This window comes from Hylaeus anthracinus, unplaced genomic scaffold (assembly GCF_026225885.1).
Source record: "Hylaeus anthracinus isolate JK02 unplaced genomic scaffold, UHH_iyHylAnth1.0_haploid 5, whole genome shotgun sequence".
Taxonomy (NCBI): Eukaryota; Metazoa; Arthropoda; class Insecta; order Hymenoptera; family Colletidae; genus Hylaeus; species Hylaeus anthracinus.
This window is the reverse complement of record NW_026535322.1, coordinates 1,439,197-1,458,517: the sequence shown is the minus strand read 5'-3', so window position 1 is coordinate 1,458,517 and position 19,321 is coordinate 1,439,197. Positions and strand designations below refer to the sequence as shown.

At 34.1% G+C, this 19,321-nt stretch overlaps 6 protein-coding genes across 14 annotated transcripts; 4 read left to right on the top strand and 2 right to left on the bottom strand.

Annotated features, from left to right (window-relative positions):
- The first annotated feature begins 253 nt into the window (after nucleotides 1–253).
- On the top strand, nucleotides 254–3,801 carry LOC128895352 (reticulocalbin-2). 6 transcript variants are annotated; one of them, XM_054157884.1, is made up of 5 exons: nucleotides 254–455; nucleotides 1,642–1,883; nucleotides 1,976–2,123; nucleotides 2,193–2,648; nucleotides 2,722–3,801. In XM_054157884.1, exons 2-5 carry the CDS (start codon nucleotides 1,661–1,663, stop codon nucleotides 2,891–2,893), a joined length of 999 nt encoding a protein of 332 aa, XP_054013859.1. In that variant the 5' UTR covers nucleotides 254–455; nucleotides 1,642–1,660; the 3' UTR covers nucleotides 2,894–3,801. The 6 variants fall into 6 exon arrangements, with proteins under 6 accessions (XP_054013859.1, XP_054013858.1, XP_054013857.1 ...); XM_054157883.1 differs by having other exon boundaries at nucleotides 254–728; XM_054157882.1 differs by lacking the exon at nucleotides 254–455 and adding an exon at nucleotides 1,079–1,314.
- LOC128895359 (DNA-directed RNA polymerase II subunit RPB3) lies at nucleotides 3,648–5,023 on the top strand. The gene is made up of 5 exons (XM_054157894.1): nucleotides 3,648–3,886; nucleotides 3,950–4,094; nucleotides 4,184–4,391; nucleotides 4,484–4,690; nucleotides 4,757–5,023. Exons 1-5 carry the CDS (start codon nucleotides 3,801–3,803, stop codon nucleotides 4,939–4,941), a joined length of 831 nt encoding a protein of 276 aa, XP_054013869.1. The 5' UTR covers nucleotides 3,648–3,800; the 3' UTR covers nucleotides 4,942–5,023.
- An 867-nt stretch (nucleotides 5,024–5,890) lies between these two features.
- LOC128895341 (structural maintenance of chromosomes protein 3) lies at nucleotides 5,891–11,671 on the top strand. The gene is made up of 19 exons (XM_054157858.1): nucleotides 5,891–6,089; nucleotides 6,409–6,484; nucleotides 6,546–6,724; nucleotides 6,815–6,973; nucleotides 7,038–7,197; nucleotides 7,262–7,547; nucleotides 7,610–7,784; nucleotides 7,855–7,968; nucleotides 8,045–8,295; nucleotides 8,368–8,511; nucleotides 8,583–8,894; nucleotides 8,975–9,286; nucleotides 9,363–9,564; nucleotides 9,638–9,928; nucleotides 10,001–10,263; nucleotides 10,350–10,515; nucleotides 10,603–10,741; nucleotides 10,831–11,068; nucleotides 11,132–11,671. The coding sequence occupies exons 1-19, from the start codon at nucleotides 6,075–6,077 to the stop codon at nucleotides 11,256–11,258; spliced, it is 3,609 nt and encodes a 1,202-aa protein (XP_054013833.1). The 5' UTR covers nucleotides 5,891–6,074; the 3' UTR covers nucleotides 11,259–11,671.
- LOC128895360 (signal peptidase complex subunit 2) lies at nucleotides 11,581–13,075 on the bottom strand. Of its 3 annotated transcripts, none has more exons than XM_054157897.1 (3): nucleotides 12,859–13,075; nucleotides 12,126–12,430; nucleotides 11,581–12,034 (listed from the first exon to the last, which is right to left on the bottom strand). In XM_054157897.1, exons 2-3 carry the CDS (start codon nucleotides 12,374–12,376, stop codon nucleotides 11,791–11,793), a joined length of 495 nt encoding a protein of 164 aa, XP_054013872.1. In that variant the 5' UTR covers nucleotides 12,377–12,430; nucleotides 12,859–13,075; the 3' UTR covers nucleotides 11,581–11,790. The 3 variants fall into 3 exon arrangements, with proteins under 3 accessions (XP_054013872.1, XP_054013871.1, XP_054013870.1); XM_054157896.1 differs by having other exon boundaries at nucleotides 12,869–13,066; XM_054157895.1 differs by having other exon boundaries at nucleotides 12,782–12,997.
- A 547-nt stretch (nucleotides 13,076–13,622) lies between these two features.
- LOC128895345 (ESF1 homolog) lies at nucleotides 13,623–16,963 on the bottom strand. 2 transcript variants are annotated; one of them, XM_054157866.1, is made up of 8 exons: nucleotides 16,890–16,963; nucleotides 15,766–16,579; nucleotides 15,500–15,675; nucleotides 15,329–15,433; nucleotides 15,048–15,248; nucleotides 14,757–14,979; nucleotides 13,903–14,687; nucleotides 13,623–13,820 (listed from the first exon to the last, which is right to left on the bottom strand). In XM_054157866.1, the coding sequence occupies exons 2-8, from the start codon at nucleotides 16,394–16,396 to the stop codon at nucleotides 13,716–13,718; spliced, it is 2,226 nt and encodes a 741-aa protein (XP_054013841.1). In that variant the 5' UTR covers nucleotides 16,397–16,579; nucleotides 16,890–16,963; the 3' UTR covers nucleotides 13,623–13,715. The 2 variants fall into 2 exon arrangements, with proteins under 2 accessions (XP_054013841.1, XP_054013842.1); XM_054157867.1 differs by having other exon boundaries at nucleotides 16,885–16,905.
- A 144-nt stretch (nucleotides 16,964–17,107) lies between these two features.
- LOC128895351 (uncharacterized) lies at nucleotides 17,108–19,235 on the top strand. Its single transcript, XM_054157879.1, has 5 exons — nucleotides 17,108–17,478; nucleotides 17,553–17,733; nucleotides 17,811–18,252; nucleotides 18,371–18,597; nucleotides 18,670–19,235. Exons 1-5 carry the CDS (start codon nucleotides 17,367–17,369, stop codon nucleotides 18,749–18,751), a joined length of 1,044 nt encoding a protein of 347 aa, XP_054013854.1. The 5' UTR covers nucleotides 17,108–17,366; the 3' UTR covers nucleotides 18,752–19,235.
- Nucleotides 19,236–19,321: the final 86 nt, after the last annotated feature.

The window sequence follows — 19,321 nt, the reverse complement described above, 5'->3', positions numbered from 1 at the left end:
TAAATGTAGTTCCTATTATTTCTGCTAGATGGTGTCACAAAAATTTTGTCAGTGGCGCCGTCGGTGGTAAAACGCCCAAGTTTGTAGTGAAAACAGTTCCTACTGTTCCCGCTAGATGGAAAACTTGAGCATTTTCCCTGTGGGGACTCGCCTTATGGCGTATCGCTCTGCGCAGGCGTGTGTTTAACCGCGCGTACAGTATGTGTGGAGTGGGGGACGCCGCATGGACGTCCATTCTAGTTCATTCCGATATAACGAGTCGTAGCGTTGAGTCGTGTGTTATTCATTCTGCGTTATTGTTAATATAGTTATAGTGTTACTTGTTAACTGCAGTATATTTACTTTCCTAATTACGATCGTCATCAAGGTCCAGTTAGCACCAGCCTGTATTTAAATAACAGGCGGATTTCCAACATCCCGATAGAGGCGCTGACTAAACTCCGAAAATTAGTTCGGTATGCTCACTGCTAGATGACTATTCATTTGAACAAAAATACCGAGAACCCACAAGAGAAACTGTGATTGTTTAAAAATTTAATGTAGAAATATTGTAAGGGATCTTGATATTTGAAAATGAACATTTTGCGTATAAACAATGCAATTCTTGTAAAAATCATTACATCATTCTTAATGAACAACTACAAAACAAATAGTTTCAATTGTTTGAAAACAGACGTTCGTTAAAAGACCAATTTGAACGAAAATGTAAGAGAACTAAATGTAACAAAGTACGTATCACCTTAAACTCAAATTATTTATAAATCGACTCTATAAGTGTACAAAGTTAATATAAGTAGCTGTAGAAGATTGAAAGAAGTACACTGTCTAGCGTTGATTTTTTTTAATGTTAGAAAATCAATATCTAAAATTAGATGTAACGATTAGAACCGTACGTTTTTAAGAAAATTGCATTTCAAGAATTTTGTGCAAATGCACTTGACTATCTCCAGGCTTCGTATTTGTACTTTGCACTGCTAAACTTTAATAATTCGAAGCAATTTTCTCTCTCAATGAACGATCACAGAAGTTAGAAATAAATAGAACACGTATCAGTACGGCTAATCTATTTTTGTACGCGCACCCTAGAACAAAGTCATGACTGCACATACTGGTCGCGGCTAAAGCGGCTTCGCCCCGTTTTTTTCGTCCTCCGCTTTTCACGCGACAAAACACGTTTGATATTCTGACACGTGCTTGCATCGGTGACATTCTTAAAGAAAAAAAAAAACGTTTTCGAACATTGAAAATTGTAAATTAAATCCAGGAAATCATAATCGGAAATTCCCTTAATCGCGACTTCCGAATAAGGAACCGGTGTGTATTAAATCTTTCCAACAAAACACCATGATCGGTCAACTTTAACAATTTGACAGTTCCAAACATGTGCGTAAATTTATCTAGTAACAAAGTTAACCAGTACACCTTAACTTTGTATAATAACGCGTAAAATTGTTTATTCGTCGGGTGCCACCGTCTATGAATATTCGAATTTAATCAAAATCGATTTTCGAGAGCGATTACACGGCATGCGTAAACGACGAGCAGTCGAGAAGATTCGTAATGGTGTTTGCTGTGTATATCGGCATTTCTGTCAAATCTTGATGTTGTGAGGTTACTCAGTTTTTATATTATCATTTTCAGGCTTCTTCAAAAACTAACGATGTATACACGTCGGACGCGTGTAAGAATTCCTCTGTTATTAGTTATTACGATTTTTGGGTTATTCTCATCAGGAAGTGCAGCATCCGCGCATATACACACTCATCAACACACCAAACCTAATAGCAATGAGAGAACAGAGGATGGTGCATTTAGTCCACGGGACATGGACCACTATGCAGGGGGAGAACACCATCAGGAGTTTGATCACGAAGCTATTCTTGGTGTGCATTGTTATGTATTATTTGTAGAGGAATTTAAAGTAAATCGATTGCTTTGGATTTCTGTGAACTATACCTTTTTGTATCTTACCCAGGAAGTGTAAAAGAAGCAGAAGAATTTGACAAACTTCCAATGAAGGAATCAAAGAGGCGTTTAGGGATTTTATTGACAAAAATGGACTTAAACAATGACACATTTATAGAGAGAAACGAACTAAAAGCTTGGATTTTACGTTCATTTAGGTATGTATATTAGGAACATTGCCTGGTTTATTTAAAATGAGGATACGCATAAATTTATCTTGGAAATAGCATGCTTTCTACAGAGGAATCTCAAGATCGATTAGAAGAAACTGATGAAAATGAAGATGGTAAAATCACCTGGAATGAAATTCTGCAAGACACGTATGGCTCTGATCCAGAAGATTTGGCAGAGGATTATAAGATTATAAATGATGATAAACAAACATTTGAGGCTGCTGATATAGATGGAAATGGCTATCTGGACAAAGAAGAGTTTAAAGCTTATACTCATCCTGAAGAGACACCTAGAATGTTCCCACTTCTACTCAGGCAAGCTTTAGATGACAAAGACACTGATAAAGATGGATTTATTAGTTTCCAAGAATTTATTGGGAATAGAGCTAAGACAGAAAATAAGGAATGGTTGCTAATAGAGAAAGACAAATTTGATTATGAACATGATAAAAATGGGGATGGACGACTGGATTCAGATGAAATACTTTCATGGCTGGTACCTAGTAACGAGTAAGTTAAATATTTATACAGTATTCTAATTGTTTGATAATTGTAAAACGTTAATAATACATAAATATTTCAGAGAAATAGCTGATGATGAAGTAGATCATCTATTCGCAGCATCCGATGATGATCACGACAATAGGTTGTCTTTCGATGAAATTTTAGATCATCACGACGCTTTCGTAGGTAGTGAAGCCACCGATTACGGGGAACATTTACAAGATATTGAGCGTTTTCAAGACGAACTTTAAAAATCAATCGTTCAGATGCATTAGCTAAATCTATACCTCTTTTTCTAATATCTAATTAACTTACATTAATGAAAATATTTTGAATACTTCTAAATACTGTTCTTTCAGCTCTTATATGATTTGGTATTCCTATTTATGCTGCATTTAGAATATATTTGTATTAGCGTCATTTATAATTGCACAAACATATTTGAAATACTGAACAGATAGTATTTCTCAGTCTTCCAATTTTTACAAGACTTTAGTGCCATAGAATTGACATTTCTTATTATTAGTAAGAGTTACCAGTATAATATCCTATTCTCATTATTTATTACGTGTATAATTAATTGTATGCACACTCCAAGCACCTGATTCTTCTATTCGTGTGAAATTATAAGAAGGATCGTATTAAACCGAAATTGTGACTTAGCTAAATAATAATTTAAGTAATTTAATTTTACTTATCGTTCAATATTTAAACGAGTGGGATACAAATTTGAATAACATGGATAATCAGATCATATATTCTCAGCCTTGCCGATGTAAGATTCACTTTTTGACACAAATTTGTTTACTCTTCGAATTATGTAATGAACGATATGTAATATAATGAATTTTTTAAATAAAACGTACTAGCTATCTTAAAAGGTCTTCTTTCATAATACTGACAAATAACAAAGTCAGCACATTTTTTAAATAAAAGCGGGAAGTATTTTTGTTTTGCATGATCTGCAATGGGGCTCCATTTGCAACATCCACGAATGTGTAATAGTAGGTTTATGGTGTTACTAACCTAACTTCACCTAACCGCTTAACCTAATAAACACAAGCACAGAAAATTTGACGTATCGTTCAAGGATCGAGACAAGTGTATTACGTGTAAATTACGACTCTTTAACTTCTTTAATAAAACAAATTCTACAAAATGCCGTACGCTAATCAACCATCGGTTCACATTTCCGATTTAACCGAAGAAAATGTGAAATTTCAAGTAGAAGATACCGAGTTAAGGTAAGATAGGTTATGTTGCGATCTTTTACGCCTTCTATTATTAAATGTTTTTAATTTGTACAGTGTAGCAAACAGCATGAGGCGTGTGTTTATCGCAGAAACACCTACTATGGCTATCGATTGGATTCAACTAGAAGCTAATTCTACGGTCTTAAGTGATGAATTCTTAGCACACAGAATCGGTATGATACCGTTGATTAGCGACGACGTAAGTATTTAAAAGTTAAACGTCTAACAATTAATTGCTAAAAAACAAATTTACACACAGTTCAACAATTGTGCAATACTATCGTTTAGGTTGTTGATAGGATACAATATACAAGAGATTGCCAATGCATGGATTTCTGTCCTGAATGTAGTGTTGAGTTTACGTTAGATGTAAAATGCACAGAAGACCAAACACGGCATGTAACCACTGCAGATTTTAAGTCTAGTGATCCAAGAGTATTGCCTGTCACATCCAGACACAGAGAGGATGATGCCAGCGAATATGGAGAAACAGATGGTTAATATTTTTCAAAGCTATGCATCTATTAGTGTTGATACTAAATGTAAGATTGGTATTGTTAATACCAACTAATCTTTTTTTTTTTATAGAGATACTGATAGTAAAATTACGTAAGGGACAAGAATTAAAACTAAGAGCATATGCCAAGAAAGGCTTTGGAAAGGAACATGCAAAATGGAATCCGACTGCTGGTGTAAGCTTTGAATATGATCCAGACAATTCCATGAGACATACATTGTTCCCAAAACCTGATGAATGGCCAAAATCAGAATACAGTGAATTGGAAGAGGATCAATGTAAGTTTTATAGTGGTCAAGAAATTAATTATGGTGTTTCTGATTAATTATTATAAAATGTTTCAGACGAAGCATCATTTAATTGGGAAGCTAAACCAAATAAATATTATTTCAATGTTGAAAGTAGTGGAGCTTTAAAACCTGAGAATATTGTGATGATGGGCATTGCTGCATTGAAGAATAAATTATCTAACTTGCAAACACAGCTAAGTCATGAAGTTCAAAGTGATGCACTGAGTATTCATCATTAAGTGACATGTCTTATTGATAATTTAGAATTAAAATTATTCCTACTTATCCTTTTTAAAATAAAATTTGCATCGAAATTATTGATTATTTTTATGTTATTTTTAAGTCTATCTATATTAGGAGAAAAATATACAGTATTTCTGTAGCTAAAGTGGGCAGCATTTGTTCAGAGGATTGTGTCCTCTGGCACAAAAAATTGACCATACATGTGGAGGTTAGGATTCATCTCTAGATAACTGTACCATTTTATTGTGCGGAGAATCCGTTTAAACTTAAATATAATTAATAATAAGCACGTCCGAATCCGATTAATAAGAGATATTCTAATGATTTTTGTTTTAAACAAATTTCATAGTTATTCATAAATCCCTATATACTTATAATTAAAAAATAGTATTTTCTTGCTTGTGTAATGGTAGCTATATCAAGTCTCCCGCCCATTAAGCTCTATCCAGGATAGAGCTCAATGCTCCCGCCTAAATCTAGAGACATCGTGGACAGGGATGCCAAAAGCGCGGAGATTTCTCCGCGTTTGGCCGAAAATGCGGAGAAATGTGCAGAGACGACTGCGCAGCCTGTTTGCGCATACGACAAAGACACAAAGATGTTCCGTCCTTTACAGGATCAGGGTCGTTAATATACGATTGTACGGGCACACTGGGTAGCAGCCTGGGGGCCTCATATGGCACAAACTAAGGAGCAAGCTATTCCGGACACGACGCACAGTAGTTCACGAGAAAGTTCAGTATTTTATCCTATGTCAATAAATTTTTTAATGTGGACCACTGTGCGTTGTGTCCGGTATGTATTTCATTTTTTTGCCTTTCATAACTCTATTTTGTGGGGGGCGACTAAGGCCGCCAGTTTCACGAATTGTATTAGATACTTTACTGGCCGGCTGCGTGGCCTCCAAGCACTGCGCATGCGCATCATTTGTTTATCGCGCCTGCGCATAACCATCTTAAGAAACGTGCGGAGAAAAATGGTGCGCAATTGTGGCATCCCTGTCGTGGATCACTTTATAAATGTCGGTCTACCAAAAAGTCGGTTGTCGGTTGAATCAGTTTAAATGTATGGGACAGAGAAGTTACTTTTCTAATTGAATTGCCGTAGAACGTAGCACGAGAATAACATCATGTACATTAAACAGGTATATTAAATAATGTTTGGTTTGCTTTTCCAATTCCTGTCGCTTTTTGCGTGTTCCAAAAGTACGTCTTTTTCAACAGACGCTGAGCGTACGAAGGAAATATTGTTAATGCTATTTAGTTGTAACATAAACAAATATTGCTTTCGATGCATTGTCATTAATTTTTGTCATTAATTTATAATCATGCTCCAGATATTAACGTCAAACAAAATGAATGAGTCAATCATAGAACATAAACTTATTAAAACATATTACCACTACACCTAAATTTACGTAGCAAATTAGTAATATGTAACATCGATTATTTTTCTTCGATTAGGTGATTGTACAGGGGTTTAAATCTTACCGTGAACAAACAGTAGTAGACCCCTTTGATCCAAGACACAATGTAGTAGGTATGTACAAATGTTTCATCAAAGTTAATAAAAATTACATACATTATGTTTTTATTTTTAGTTGGAAGAAATGGTTCTGGCAAGAGTAATTTTTTTTATGCAATTCAATTTGTTTTAAGTGATGAATTTTCTCATCTCAGACCAGAACAGAGGCAGGCTTTATTGCACGAAGGAACTGGACCAAGAGTTATTTCTGCGCATGTGGAAATCGTATTTGACAATTCTGATGGAAGATTACCAGTACTTAACTTTTATTATCTTATAACTTTTTTATGTTCGGTTGATTGTTTTTTTAATTTTATTTTATAAATTGATTGCTTATTCCTATAGATAGATAAAGAAGAAGTGTTTCTGAGAAGAGTGATTGGCTCAAAAAAAGACCAGTATTTCCTTAATAAAAAAATAGTTACTAGAAACGATGTTATGAATTTATTAGAATCGGCTGGTTTTTCAAGATCGAATCCATATTACATTGTGAAGCAGGGAAAGGTGTGTTCTCTAGTAAATACATGATTTTTTAATACAGGAAAATACATCAAATTATATTCCATAGATAAATCAAATGGCAACAGCACCTGATTCGCAAAGACTTAAATTATTAAGAGAAGTAGCTGGTACCAGAGTGTACGATGACAGAAGAGAAGAGTCAAAATTTATTTTAAAAGAAACCGAAGGAAAACTGGAAAAAATTCAAGACTTTTTACGAACAATAGGTAAATCCTTATTTAATATTGTGATAGCTGTTTTGGAAATGCTTACTTTATTCTTGAATCACAGAGGAACGTCTGAAAACCTTGGAAGAAGAAAAGGAAGAACTTAAAGAGTACCAATGTTGGGATAAACAACGTCGCTGTTTGGAATATACAATTCATCAGCGGGAGCTTACAGAAAATAAAAGAAAGCTGGAAGATCTTGAAAAGTCTAGGGCTAATAGTGGCGCTGAACAAGCGCGATTAGGTGCGGAAGCAAAAACAGCCCAGGAAATGGTGAGAGCTGCAACAAAACGTCTTAAAGAAGCAAAGAAAGAAGTGCAATCCGCAAAAGAAGAACGAGACACGCTTAGGTAATATTCATAAACATGTATGTAAATAAGAATTTACATAATACACGGAAAATGTTCTTCAGTGCTGAGCAACAACAATTATTAAAAGAGAGAACCAAATTGAGTTTAACTATCAATGATTTACTGGAAGAAGTAAAAGGAGATAATGATAGTAGAAAGCGTGCTCAACAGGAATTAGAGAAATTAAAAGTAAACATTGCAGCAAAGGAGGCAGAACTAGAAGTACTCAAGCCAGAAGTATGTTATAATGTCCATTGTCCAATAAATTCAAATATGACTTAAAATTATGAGTGGCAATTTATTTTAGTATGAAGAAATGAAACGTTTGGAAGAGGAATGTACACGTGAGTTACAATTGAAAGAGCAAAAGCGAAAAGAATTATACGCCAAGCAGGGTCGTGGTAGCCAGTTTACTAGCAGGGTATTGAATATAACTTCATTAAATGCAAGATAAAAATATAGGATAAACATATGTTTTAATAATTCCATTGTATTAGGACGAGAGGGATAAATGGATACAAAACGAGCTTAAGCAACTTACCAAACAAATTAAAGATAAGGAAGAACACCAAAGAAAAATTAGCGAGGACTTAAAAAAAGATGCGGAGAAACAAATTATTTTAGAGAGAAAAATTGAAGAACACACGCGCGAAATGGAACAGCAACGGTCATCGATAGATGAGCATAATAAACAATACTATGAATTAACCAAATTAAAGGACCAGTGTCAAGCTACTCGAAAAGAACAGTTCGTTCATTACAATAGTTTTAATGCTTGCGAATATTTAATGAGATGCAAATTAAATTTATAATATTGCAGATATCGTCAAGAGAGCGTGTTGCAACTTAATTTGTCAGGACTCAAAGAGGATTTGGCAAAAGCAGATCAAAGTTTACGGTCCATGGCCGGAAAACCTATTCTAAATGGACGTGATAGTGTACGGAAAGTGCTAGATACATTTCGGTAAGTATCACTTTACATTCGCTAAGTATTCATATAACGATTACAAAATAAATAACGCACGTATATCCTAGAACACGTAGAGACATGGCCCACGAAGTGAGTAGTTATTATGGGCCTGTGATCGAGAACTTCAGTTGCGAGAAGAACTTTTACATGGCTGTAGAAGTAACTGCTGGAAATCGATTGTTTCACCATATCGTGGAAACCGATAAATTCGGGACAAAAATTTTGAAAGAAATGAACAATCAACGACTTCCAGGTGAAGTAACATTTATGCCTTTAAATCGACTTCATGTAAAAGAGATAGATTATCCAAAAACTGGCGACGCTATGCCTATGATCTCGAAATTGGAATACGACGAGAAGTATGACAAAGCTTTGAGGTGAATAACTAATAGAATTTTTGATACTGTATAATTAACTTTGATGAAACTATATGTTTGTAATTTTCTATTTGAAATAGATATATTTTTGGGAAAACATTAATTTGCCGTAATTTAGAAACCGCGACAAATCTAGCTCGCACTTCGGGTTTGGATTGCGTGACCCTAGAAGGTGACCAAGTATCGTCGAAAGGGTCGTTAACAGGTGGATACTTTAATACAGCAAGATCACGTTTAGAAATACAGAAAACCAGATCGGAATTAATGTCGCAAATTTCATCCCTTGAATCTCAGCTCGCAACCCTTAAAGACGAGATCAGGAAGGCAGACCAAAATATCAGCTCCTATGTTAGTGAAATGCAAAAAACTGAAACTAAGAACAGTAAAGCTAAGTAAGTTATCATTCAATTCAATTCTACGTTTAGTTCCGCCGAGTTTTCAAAAATATTAATTTTTATCGTATTATAGAGATGTGTATGATAAAATGAAGGCTGAAATACGACTTATGAAAGAAGAACTGAGCGCGATAGCAAGATACCGTACACCAAAAGAAAGAAGCCTTGCGCAATGTACGTCGAGTTTAGAAGCTATGCGAGCAACGAAAGAAGGTTTGGAGAGTGAATTGCACCAGGAACTTATGGCACAATTATCTGTTGCTGATCAGCGTCAGGCATGTGAAAGTAGAAACAAAAAAACCTAATGAAATAGTGTTTACAGTTAGTTTACTAACGTTTATATTTTAGGTCGATACATTGAACGACGATATAAGACGATTAACAAAAGATAATAAAGAGGCATTTGCTAAACGTATGCGACTAGAAGCTGATAAAAATAAATTAGAAAATTTATTGACCAATAATTTAGTCAGAAGGAAAGATGAATTGGTTCAAGCTTTACAAGAGATATCTGTGGAAGATCGACAACGTCAATTAGAATCATCAAGAGCACAATTAGCAGATATCGAAAAGAGACTAGCAAAAGTAAATTCAGATTTTAAAGCTCAGAATGAAAGAGTCAGCAATGCTATAAAGAAGGTAAAGATAAAACATGGTAACTAATAGTATTTTGCCTATATAAATTATTATATATTATTTCTTCTTATTTAGCAAAAAGCAGAGTCCACGGAAGGTGAAAAGTGGAAAGTTAAGGAAAAAGAAGCACAGGAGAAAATAGAAGCTGATGCTAAGGATTTAGAAAAACTAGCCAGCAAATCGAATATTTTGCAACAGAAAATAGTAGAATGTACTCAAAAGATTACTGAACTCGGTGCACTGCCTAGTCATGACGTGTACTCCAAATTTAGTGTTATGTCTACCAAACAGTTGTTCAAAGAAATGGAAAAAGCGAACAATCATTTAAAAAAATACAGGTATAAATAACTACACTATTGTAATAAGTAATGAAATATAGTAATTTTATATTATGTAAGCTTAAACACTTTTCCCTTTATTCCAGTCATGTAAATAAAAAAGCGTTAGATCAGTTCATGTCGTTCAGCGATCAAAAAGAGAAACTGGTAAAAAGGAAAGAAGAATTGGATAGAGGCGATGAAAAAATTAAGGAATTGATGTCAGTGCTCGAGCAACGAAAATGTGAAGCAATTCAATTTACTTTTAAACAAGTATGTAACATAAACTTATTCTATAGTTCGTAATTTTCGTGTAATTATAGTTTTGTATTATTTTTATTTGGATTATTCTGTTTCTAGGTAAGTAAATATTTCAGCGAGGTGTTCAAAAAACTTGTACCATCAGGTCACGCACAATTAGTTATGAAGACAGCGGATGGCGAGGAAGGAGACGACACAACGACAGAATCAGCAGATTCCGACAGATTTATTGGAGTTGGTAAGACAGAACAAGACAATTAGATTGCAAGTAACAACTTCAAAAATGAAAAGGTAAATCAATCGTCGAAATTTTGCTAACACTTTCAGGTATACGGGTTTCTTTTACTGGTCATAGAGCTGAAATGAGAGAAATGAATCAACTATCCGGTGGACAGAAATCACTGGTAGCGTTGGCGTTAATATTTGCAATTCAAAAGTGTGACCCAGCACCTTTTTACTTGTTCGATGAAATCGATCAAGCTCTAGACGCGCAACACAGGAAAGCTGTAGCAGACATGATCCACGAACTTAGTTCCGATGCCCAATTTATCACGACAACATTCAGGTAATCTTGTATTCGTATCTAACGTATATAGTTCTTAAATGTGTTAATTGCGATCTATTACAGACCAGAATTACTACAACATGCAAACAAATTTTACGGCGTCAAATTCAGAAATAAAGTTTCCCACGTAGTGTGCGTAACGCGAGAAGAGGCAGCCGACTTTGTGGAAGACGACACGACGCACGGTTAATTATAGGACATAGATTATTTATAAATCATCGAACTGGAAAACGGTTATTTTTATTTAAACTAGCTGTTATCATATTTGAAGTAACTTATCTGTTGCTCTTAGTCGAGCATTCTTATACAATCATATACAAAATTTATGTTAACGGTCCTGTTTTGGGGAACAATGAACAATAACTTTAATTCATCATTAACGTTAGACGTCTATGTTCTTTTGTATTTTTTGTTTAATTTTAGTGGTTGCATACTGTAAAAAAAAATTGACAAATATATGATTCAGCTACGTAAATAATTTATTAGAGATGTAAGTGGGCAAAGAAACTTCGTTTTAGTAATGGCTATGTGAAAGTTTATATTTGTTTTTCCTGTTACATTTAGATACGAATTACAATACATACATTATTTTAAGTCACTAAATTTTATTCTCATATCATATTTATTTCAATAAAAAATACATAACACGAAAAAAATGAATAGTTTTATGCGATATAAGGGAATGACAATCATGTTTGATGAAACAAGTGTTATCTTCACTACTACTTCTCTTTGCGTTGACTGGTTAAACTATCGTGCATGTTTGTTACAACATTTGCTATTAATTCTCGAATAACAACACCATTGACATCAATGAAATTTCCCACAGATTTTGTAACACTAGTCTCATTTGAATTTTCCGTAGTTGTATTTCTGACGGACAATACAAGATTATATTTATCATCATATTTATTCATATAGGAACTTGCTTCCCAGATGAGATCAGGATTGAAACCTGCTGGGTCTCTGAAATATAACAAATTTAATTTAATACTTGAAAAAACATTTCTTACCTTTGAAAATAATAGTTGACAATTTTGAATAGATTGAAATTTACCTTTGAATTGCAACAACAAATATGTTCTTTTCTTTATGTGTTGTATACAGTGACAAAAGACCCATCACAAAGAAGTATATTGTGACACAAACAACTAGCACAGATTTAGATGCTGGAAATGGATAAAGATAGTCGAAGAGCAACCCGATAATAGCTACTATTACAGCAACTCCACAAAGAGCTAATCTTCCATCAAGTAATGCGTAGTTTTCTATGTAGTTATACTTCTTTATAAGTACATCCTTAACCATATCATCCAATGCATTCTTCACTGCAGAACTGTCCCACAGAGTTACGCGTACAGGCTAGAATAATAATAATTGTTAGCTCAATACATTAAATATTTATAAAACAAAGAATAGGATAACTAAAAGGAGTTCATCTTCGTAAAAATTTTACAATTGCTCGGTATACCATACCGGTAATTTCAAAACGTGAATTGTAAATCTAACTATACGTACTTTATGTAAACCATAAGTAGTTTCATGTAAAATATATTAATATATACGTAAATTTCAAATAGAAACATATTTTCAAGTTACTGAGTGTACCATACGTGGCATGATATACAGATCATTTGGGGGAAACCGTAGCAGATAACTTATATTAAAGTTAGAAATACACAGGTAAATATTCATTGGAATTATTAAACTCACGGGATACTCCTCATTTTTGTCGACACCCATTATAAAATACAACCTCAAAACGAAACGTTGTGATTAAAGCAACTCACTTAACTGTACCTCGGACATAGAAATATAGGGCCCGAGCATTGCTGAACCCCGAGTGAAGCCATGATCGCCATATTACATTGCCATTGCAATTTCATGAGACTGCTAGACATCTGTATAGAGTCTACAGTCTATGGCTAGACGCGCATCCCTCATTCGCCGGTATCTGACTAAGCGAAAGTTATTGCATCCGTGAAAAAACAGCTTTATTTAGAAAAAGCCCATGTGACCGGTAAAAAAACAGTAACCTCTGCGCCTGCGGGACGATAACCGAACCGACATACCGGCCAGTATAAGTTGCCGCATCAAAGGGGTACCTCTGCGCCTACGAGATGGCAACCGAACCGACAAACCGGCTAGCACAGGTTGCCGCATTAAAGGGGTACCCCTGCGCATACGAGATGGCAACCGAACCGACAAACAGACCAGTATCGGTTGCTGGATACCAGGGGCACCTTTGCGCCTGCGATATAGCAACCCCGCCTACAAACTGGCTAACTTCGGTTGATATCTAACAAGGGCATACATGCACCAAGTTGATGGCAACTAACATTTCGTTCACTATTCGTTCACGCCGCGTTAGTTACCGGTTACTGACACTAACTTATCATTCGATAACCCTTAACATCCTCTAACAACTCCTGAAACCTCCTAACGTCTTCCATCACCCTCTAACATCTACCAACATCTCCTAAAAACTCCTAATACCTTCTAACACCATATGACATTTCGTTGATAGGTAAGAAACAATGGTAAATGGCCAATAAAAATAACTATGCAACACTTTCGGAAAGTGTTCATATTTATTTAATTTCAATCAAAATCGCAACAGGATTATGTTTATTTTAAACAAAAACTGTCACTTTATTGCTCGTAAAATATTTTTTGTATTCCTCTTCACTGATTTAACTAATGTTTGAAGTTCTGCGTTAGGCATCAACTTTGGTTGCTTGACTCCACTTTCCTATGAATTGTATAAAATTAATACATGGGTAAACGTAATATATTAAATTACAAAATTATGTTATAGAATGAGTTCTACTTACGTTAGTGGTGGTATCATTGGTTCTCCTTTTTAATTTCTCTATTATTAGAGCTTCCGTACCCTTTGTTCTTCTGTAGTGTGGATCCGCTGGATCAATATTGAAATGATGCGATGTGAACAATGCATTAAACCTCGAATCTTGTACATTCACTTCAAAATTGTCCTCCATTATCTGATCTTGTTTATTCTTCTTTTTATTTAGTCGCTTTTGCTTAGACTTCGTCATTGTAGCATTTTCTTCTATCTTTTTCATATTGAAATGTTGTTTACCGTTGTTTTCACTTCCATCCATCAGAAGAAGTTCTAACTCGGCTTTGCGTTGTGCTTCGTCTTCATTGTCTGACGAAACAAAATTATCATTTTTCATAGTCTTTTTATTTGCAGATGAGGATGATTTGTAATTTGTATTTGTTCTATCAATTTCACTTGCATCCGAATCAGACATTCCAGAGTCTTCAGAGTTTGCAGATATGTCTTTATCAGCATTTTGACGATTTTTTCGCTCTTCGCGGTTTGCTTTCTTTTTTTCTTTACGTTTTTCCAAGTATTGTTCAAACGGCGTCAGATTTGCATCTTTTTTCATTCTTTCCTTTACTAACTTTTCAGCTTTCTCTTTTGTTCCTATCCCCCACGTAAATTCTAATCCAACGTCTTTCTTTTGCTTTTCTTCCTCCTGTTCTTCTATCTCCTTCAACAAAGCTTTATACTTTTCAATTGGATCTGCATTTGTTTCAGCTTCAGAATCACTTTTATTTTGTTGGGATTCTTTTTCTATCTCTTTTTCCTCTGTTAATACAGAAACATGATAATGACATATCATATTGAATAATAAATAATAAAGTGTTAAAAATGTACCTGACTCATCGCTGCTTGAATCAGTAGCTAAATAACCTTGTAAATCATGCTGATTGAGCTGATCAAGCTTTCCAGAATTTAATTTTTGTGCAATCTCTAACCTTTCTGGATTTGTTTCGTCCCATGTTAACTCCACTTTAACTTGTTGTAGAGCTGTAGTTGTGAATTGCCTTGGTTGGTATTTTGACAATGGCGGCACTTCATTACAGACTTCTTTAGGAGTCTTAAAGTAGGCATCTAAGTTCATGTACAGTGAATATATTTTATAGGCTTAAAAACTAAACAACGTACCTGATCAAATTCCATATCATCTGGTATAAATCTAAGATCCAATTTTGTTGCTGTGGATTCATACTCTGTGCCATCACACTCTGTATAAACTTTATTTGCTGTCTCAGCAGAATCAAAATCAACAACAGCATAGTAATACTTTAATCTATTTAATTGATATTGTCTTAATTTTTCCATATGATATGTTGATCCCTCTTCATCCTACAAAAGTAAATTGTAAAATTATAGTAAACTGTAGTTGTTACAATAATAATTAGATATAAAAATAACGCAATGTATACATCATTTTCATCAAGTCCTCTTTCATTATTAATTTGTGTCAATTCTTTTGGGCCAGTAATTTCTTCTTCTTTCATGCGTTGTAGACCAAATTCTGATGGATAAATCTGAAATTATTTAGTTATAAAGATTGATAAATGCACTTACTTTGCTTGATCATCACTTATTCTTACCATAACTGAACGAATAACACCTCCACTAGGTAAAAATGAATTAAATAAGACTAACAAATCTATAGCGCGTATTCTATCCCAATCCATGTTGCACACTGCTAATCGATGTGTAATTTGATCAGTTGTCTCTGCTTCTTTGTCTAATTCACCCCAGTTATGTTCAATCTCTTCTTCATCTAATCAAAATATGTATTATTATATTTTTGATAAATTTATACAATCATCTATTAAAAGAGTTATTCATGCATTATATCATGTAATATTACCAGAGTCATCAGAGCTTTCTTCATCAGAAGAACTATCTGTCAACAAAACTCCTTCACCTCTAGCATAATTTACACTTAAATCTCTTAACTTTTCTTTAATTTTATTTGGGAGGCTAGTAGATTCATTTTGCCTTCTGACTAACAATTGTTTTTTACTCTCTTTTATATCTGTTTCCAAACTCTCTGTGTTTGTTATGCTCTCTGCATCAGATTCAGATTCATTACATCTTTCAGAATCTATATTGTTTTCTTCTGTTGGTTTAATACGAAGCAATTCTCCATTGCTTGAAAAACAATTGTCCAATGAACTATCGCTTTGATCTTGATTATCTATATTATCCATTGTAGAACTTAGTTTTTTTAACTGATGTGTATCAGTTTTTTTTTCATCCTCTTCTTCTTCTTCATCGCTGCTAGGTAAATCATAATATTTTCTAAGATTTTCTGACGAAGTTTCTTGTACAGGTCTACCACGCTTATCAACGGTATATTGAACTGTAAACTTTTTATCCTTAAACATACTTTGAAATCTCTTGTCGATTTTCACTTTTCGTTCATTTTTTGGGATCCTTTTAAATTTAGGATCCCTCGCAATGTGGGCGAACCGTTTATCGCTTAATAATTCATCCATATCGTAAATGTGTATATAAATTCACTAATGTTTAACAACGCGATGCCACTCTTCTTTAGATTCGTGAACACTTCAAGAGAAATATTTGAAACTTGACTGTATTTTAATGTTTTCAACACAACGTATGCAATAGTAGAAGTCTTACAGGACCCACGTGCTCAAACTTCATGTTAATAACATAACCTAATTTATAAAGTGACAATTAGTGACAGATAGTTTTGATATGTGTAATAATAGCTTCTTATTGCTTAATTATTAATTCTAACGAACGTAACTATTCAACTTGTTCTCAAAAATACAGTAGAACTACGAGTCTAAATAAGAATTCTATTGATATGCAAAACTTAAGTCTCATTCACAGGGTGAACGATATTTTTCTAAAGAACTGTACAGAAATTTATAATATAGAATTAGAATGGAACGTGAATTTGCAAAATTAATGAGGGATCGTTAGATATTAAGAAAAATAATAAGATAAATCATAATACTCAACGTATAGTATTAGACGAAATTCTTAGCTCTTTCAGTTGGAGCGTGTTTAGTTTTTCAGTTATGACGTGTAAATACGCGTTCGCTTAGTGTTAGAATTCGAAACCATTAAAAACTGTACAAGTGTATATAGTGTAGTCAGTGCAACAGGTTTCAGTATCATTTTATATCGGAAGAACCAATCAGATTCATTCCCGCCATTTGTGACCCTGTTTAGGCCCACAAAATAGTGTCTGACGCGTTGTTGTGATCATTTTTTTTCAATCTGTAATGCATTTGTTGTGACATTAGGTACACTTTTTCCTGTATTTTTAAATAATAATCTTGTTCACTTTGTTGGCGAATAATGCGAGATAGCTAAATACCGATTGTGTGTGTGTCGAAGAGAAATATCGACGTTTTACATATCATATTGAAGTGCAGCATTCATTGAAGAAACATAGGTTACATATTAAGAGAATTCTTTGTTTTTCTGTGAGAAATGAATACCCCGACGACTAGAGACCTTCTGCGAAGACCCGACGGAATGCGTAGAAGATCTGCTCGACAAGCTCTAGCCGTAATCCCTGTCAATAATTCTGTTCCATCGCCTGGTGCGTTTCTGAAAATTTACGCGTGATCAATTATCCTTTTTGCATTCTTTTTAGTTTTGATTCGTGTGTTTTAGGAGACGCCATTTCAACCGAAGTAAATGCAATGGACAATTTTTTAAACAGCCGACACGGCTCTGATTCTTGGAGTCCTGCACCCAGTCCCGATGAACTAGTAATACAAAAGCGTGGACGACGTCGTAGACCCATTGTTTGGTCACCTGATCTTGATACATGTAAAAGAAATAGTCTTTTCAGGTAATTGTAAGAGTGTTGTGCAAAAGGTTTTTCTTATTGAAGAAGTGTAGTACAATAATGAGCCAAAACCTTTTCAGCTTAAGTTCCAGAGATCGTACCCCAGTGAAAAGTCCATCAAAATCTACCATGGTATTAAGAAGCACACCAAGAAAAAGGCTTGCACTTGGGGACAATAACGAGTCTCAATATACAACACCAGAGAAAAAGAAAAAGTCACAAAGCCTATTGGCTACCAGTAATTCGCATTTCACAGGAAATTTAATAAATGGCTTGCGAGGTCTGAGTCACGAACAGTTGGTGCAGATGATTACAGACATAGTGTCCATGCAGGAAGATGGTACTCTGAGCGAACGAGAAAAGTTACGTAATGTTCTTTTGAAGAAAATGCCAGTGGCTGATACTCAACCATTAATTGATACCTTAAACAATTTAGTGCAGAACATTTATACTAGTACAGTGTGTTGTAACTTGGATGATTCAGCAAACAATTGTGCATATATTCATTTGGATGCTTATCAGGTGCAATGTTTATATTTTATTAGCACTCATTTTTTCTATTGAACTTAGTTCTTGAACCTTTTGGTTTCAAGTTTTTTTTATTTTAATTTATTATTAACATTGTACTGATTTCATGTAGAAAGCTATCATAGATCAGGGAAAGAGACTTGTAGAGTCTCAGCACTGGATGTCAGTAATGCATTACACATATGCAGCATGGAATATTACAAAGCAATTATTGAAGTGCAAAAATAAAACTCTTTGTAATTTGGCATGCAAATGTTTTAAAAATTTGACGCACTTTTGTTCTCAAGCTTTGAAAAAAGGGAACTTCCCAACCTCGATATTAGATATGTTTGCTGACAGGTATTAATACGAAAAGAAGTTAAATTCATAAATTCTACATTAGTCTAACACAGTTTGTTTTGTGTGTTTAAGGCTTGATGCTATGGTCGACGATTGCGAAGACATAAAGATTTGCCTACAGTTGATAAACGAAGTAAAAAACAATGAAATTTAGGTATTCATTTTTCTTGCGAACAACAAAACTTAGTCGTATTACATCGTTAACATTAAACAAAGAGGCCATACGTATTACAAGTGTTAACATATGTTTATATACATATATATTTTTAATATATACAGATATTTTAATATCAACGTTCGTCGTGTAAAGACCCTATAGAGGTCTTAACAGTTTTCACTGTTAAATTAATTATATTTTTTTACTATTTGTTTGTACAAAAACTCTTCAAGTACTCTATGAGATTTATATGAAATACTATTGACATAGTCATAAAAGTATTTGAGATGTCCAAATGATATTTTTATATTACAAAACTTCAAGTATTCGCATTAGATTTATGTTAAGTTTGCGCGTGACTTTTTCGCTTATTATGTTACATCACTTGAAATGCATGCTACCTATATTCTAAAAACTAACTTATTTAAGACTCGCGTATCGCTAGACTGTAATTATTTATAATTCGTGGTGGACATTTTCTCTCTTGTTTTATGGTATTTATAATGATTTTATCTTATATTTTATGCGCCGAGAGTATTTTTTTTAGAAATAACGGACGGCTACTTA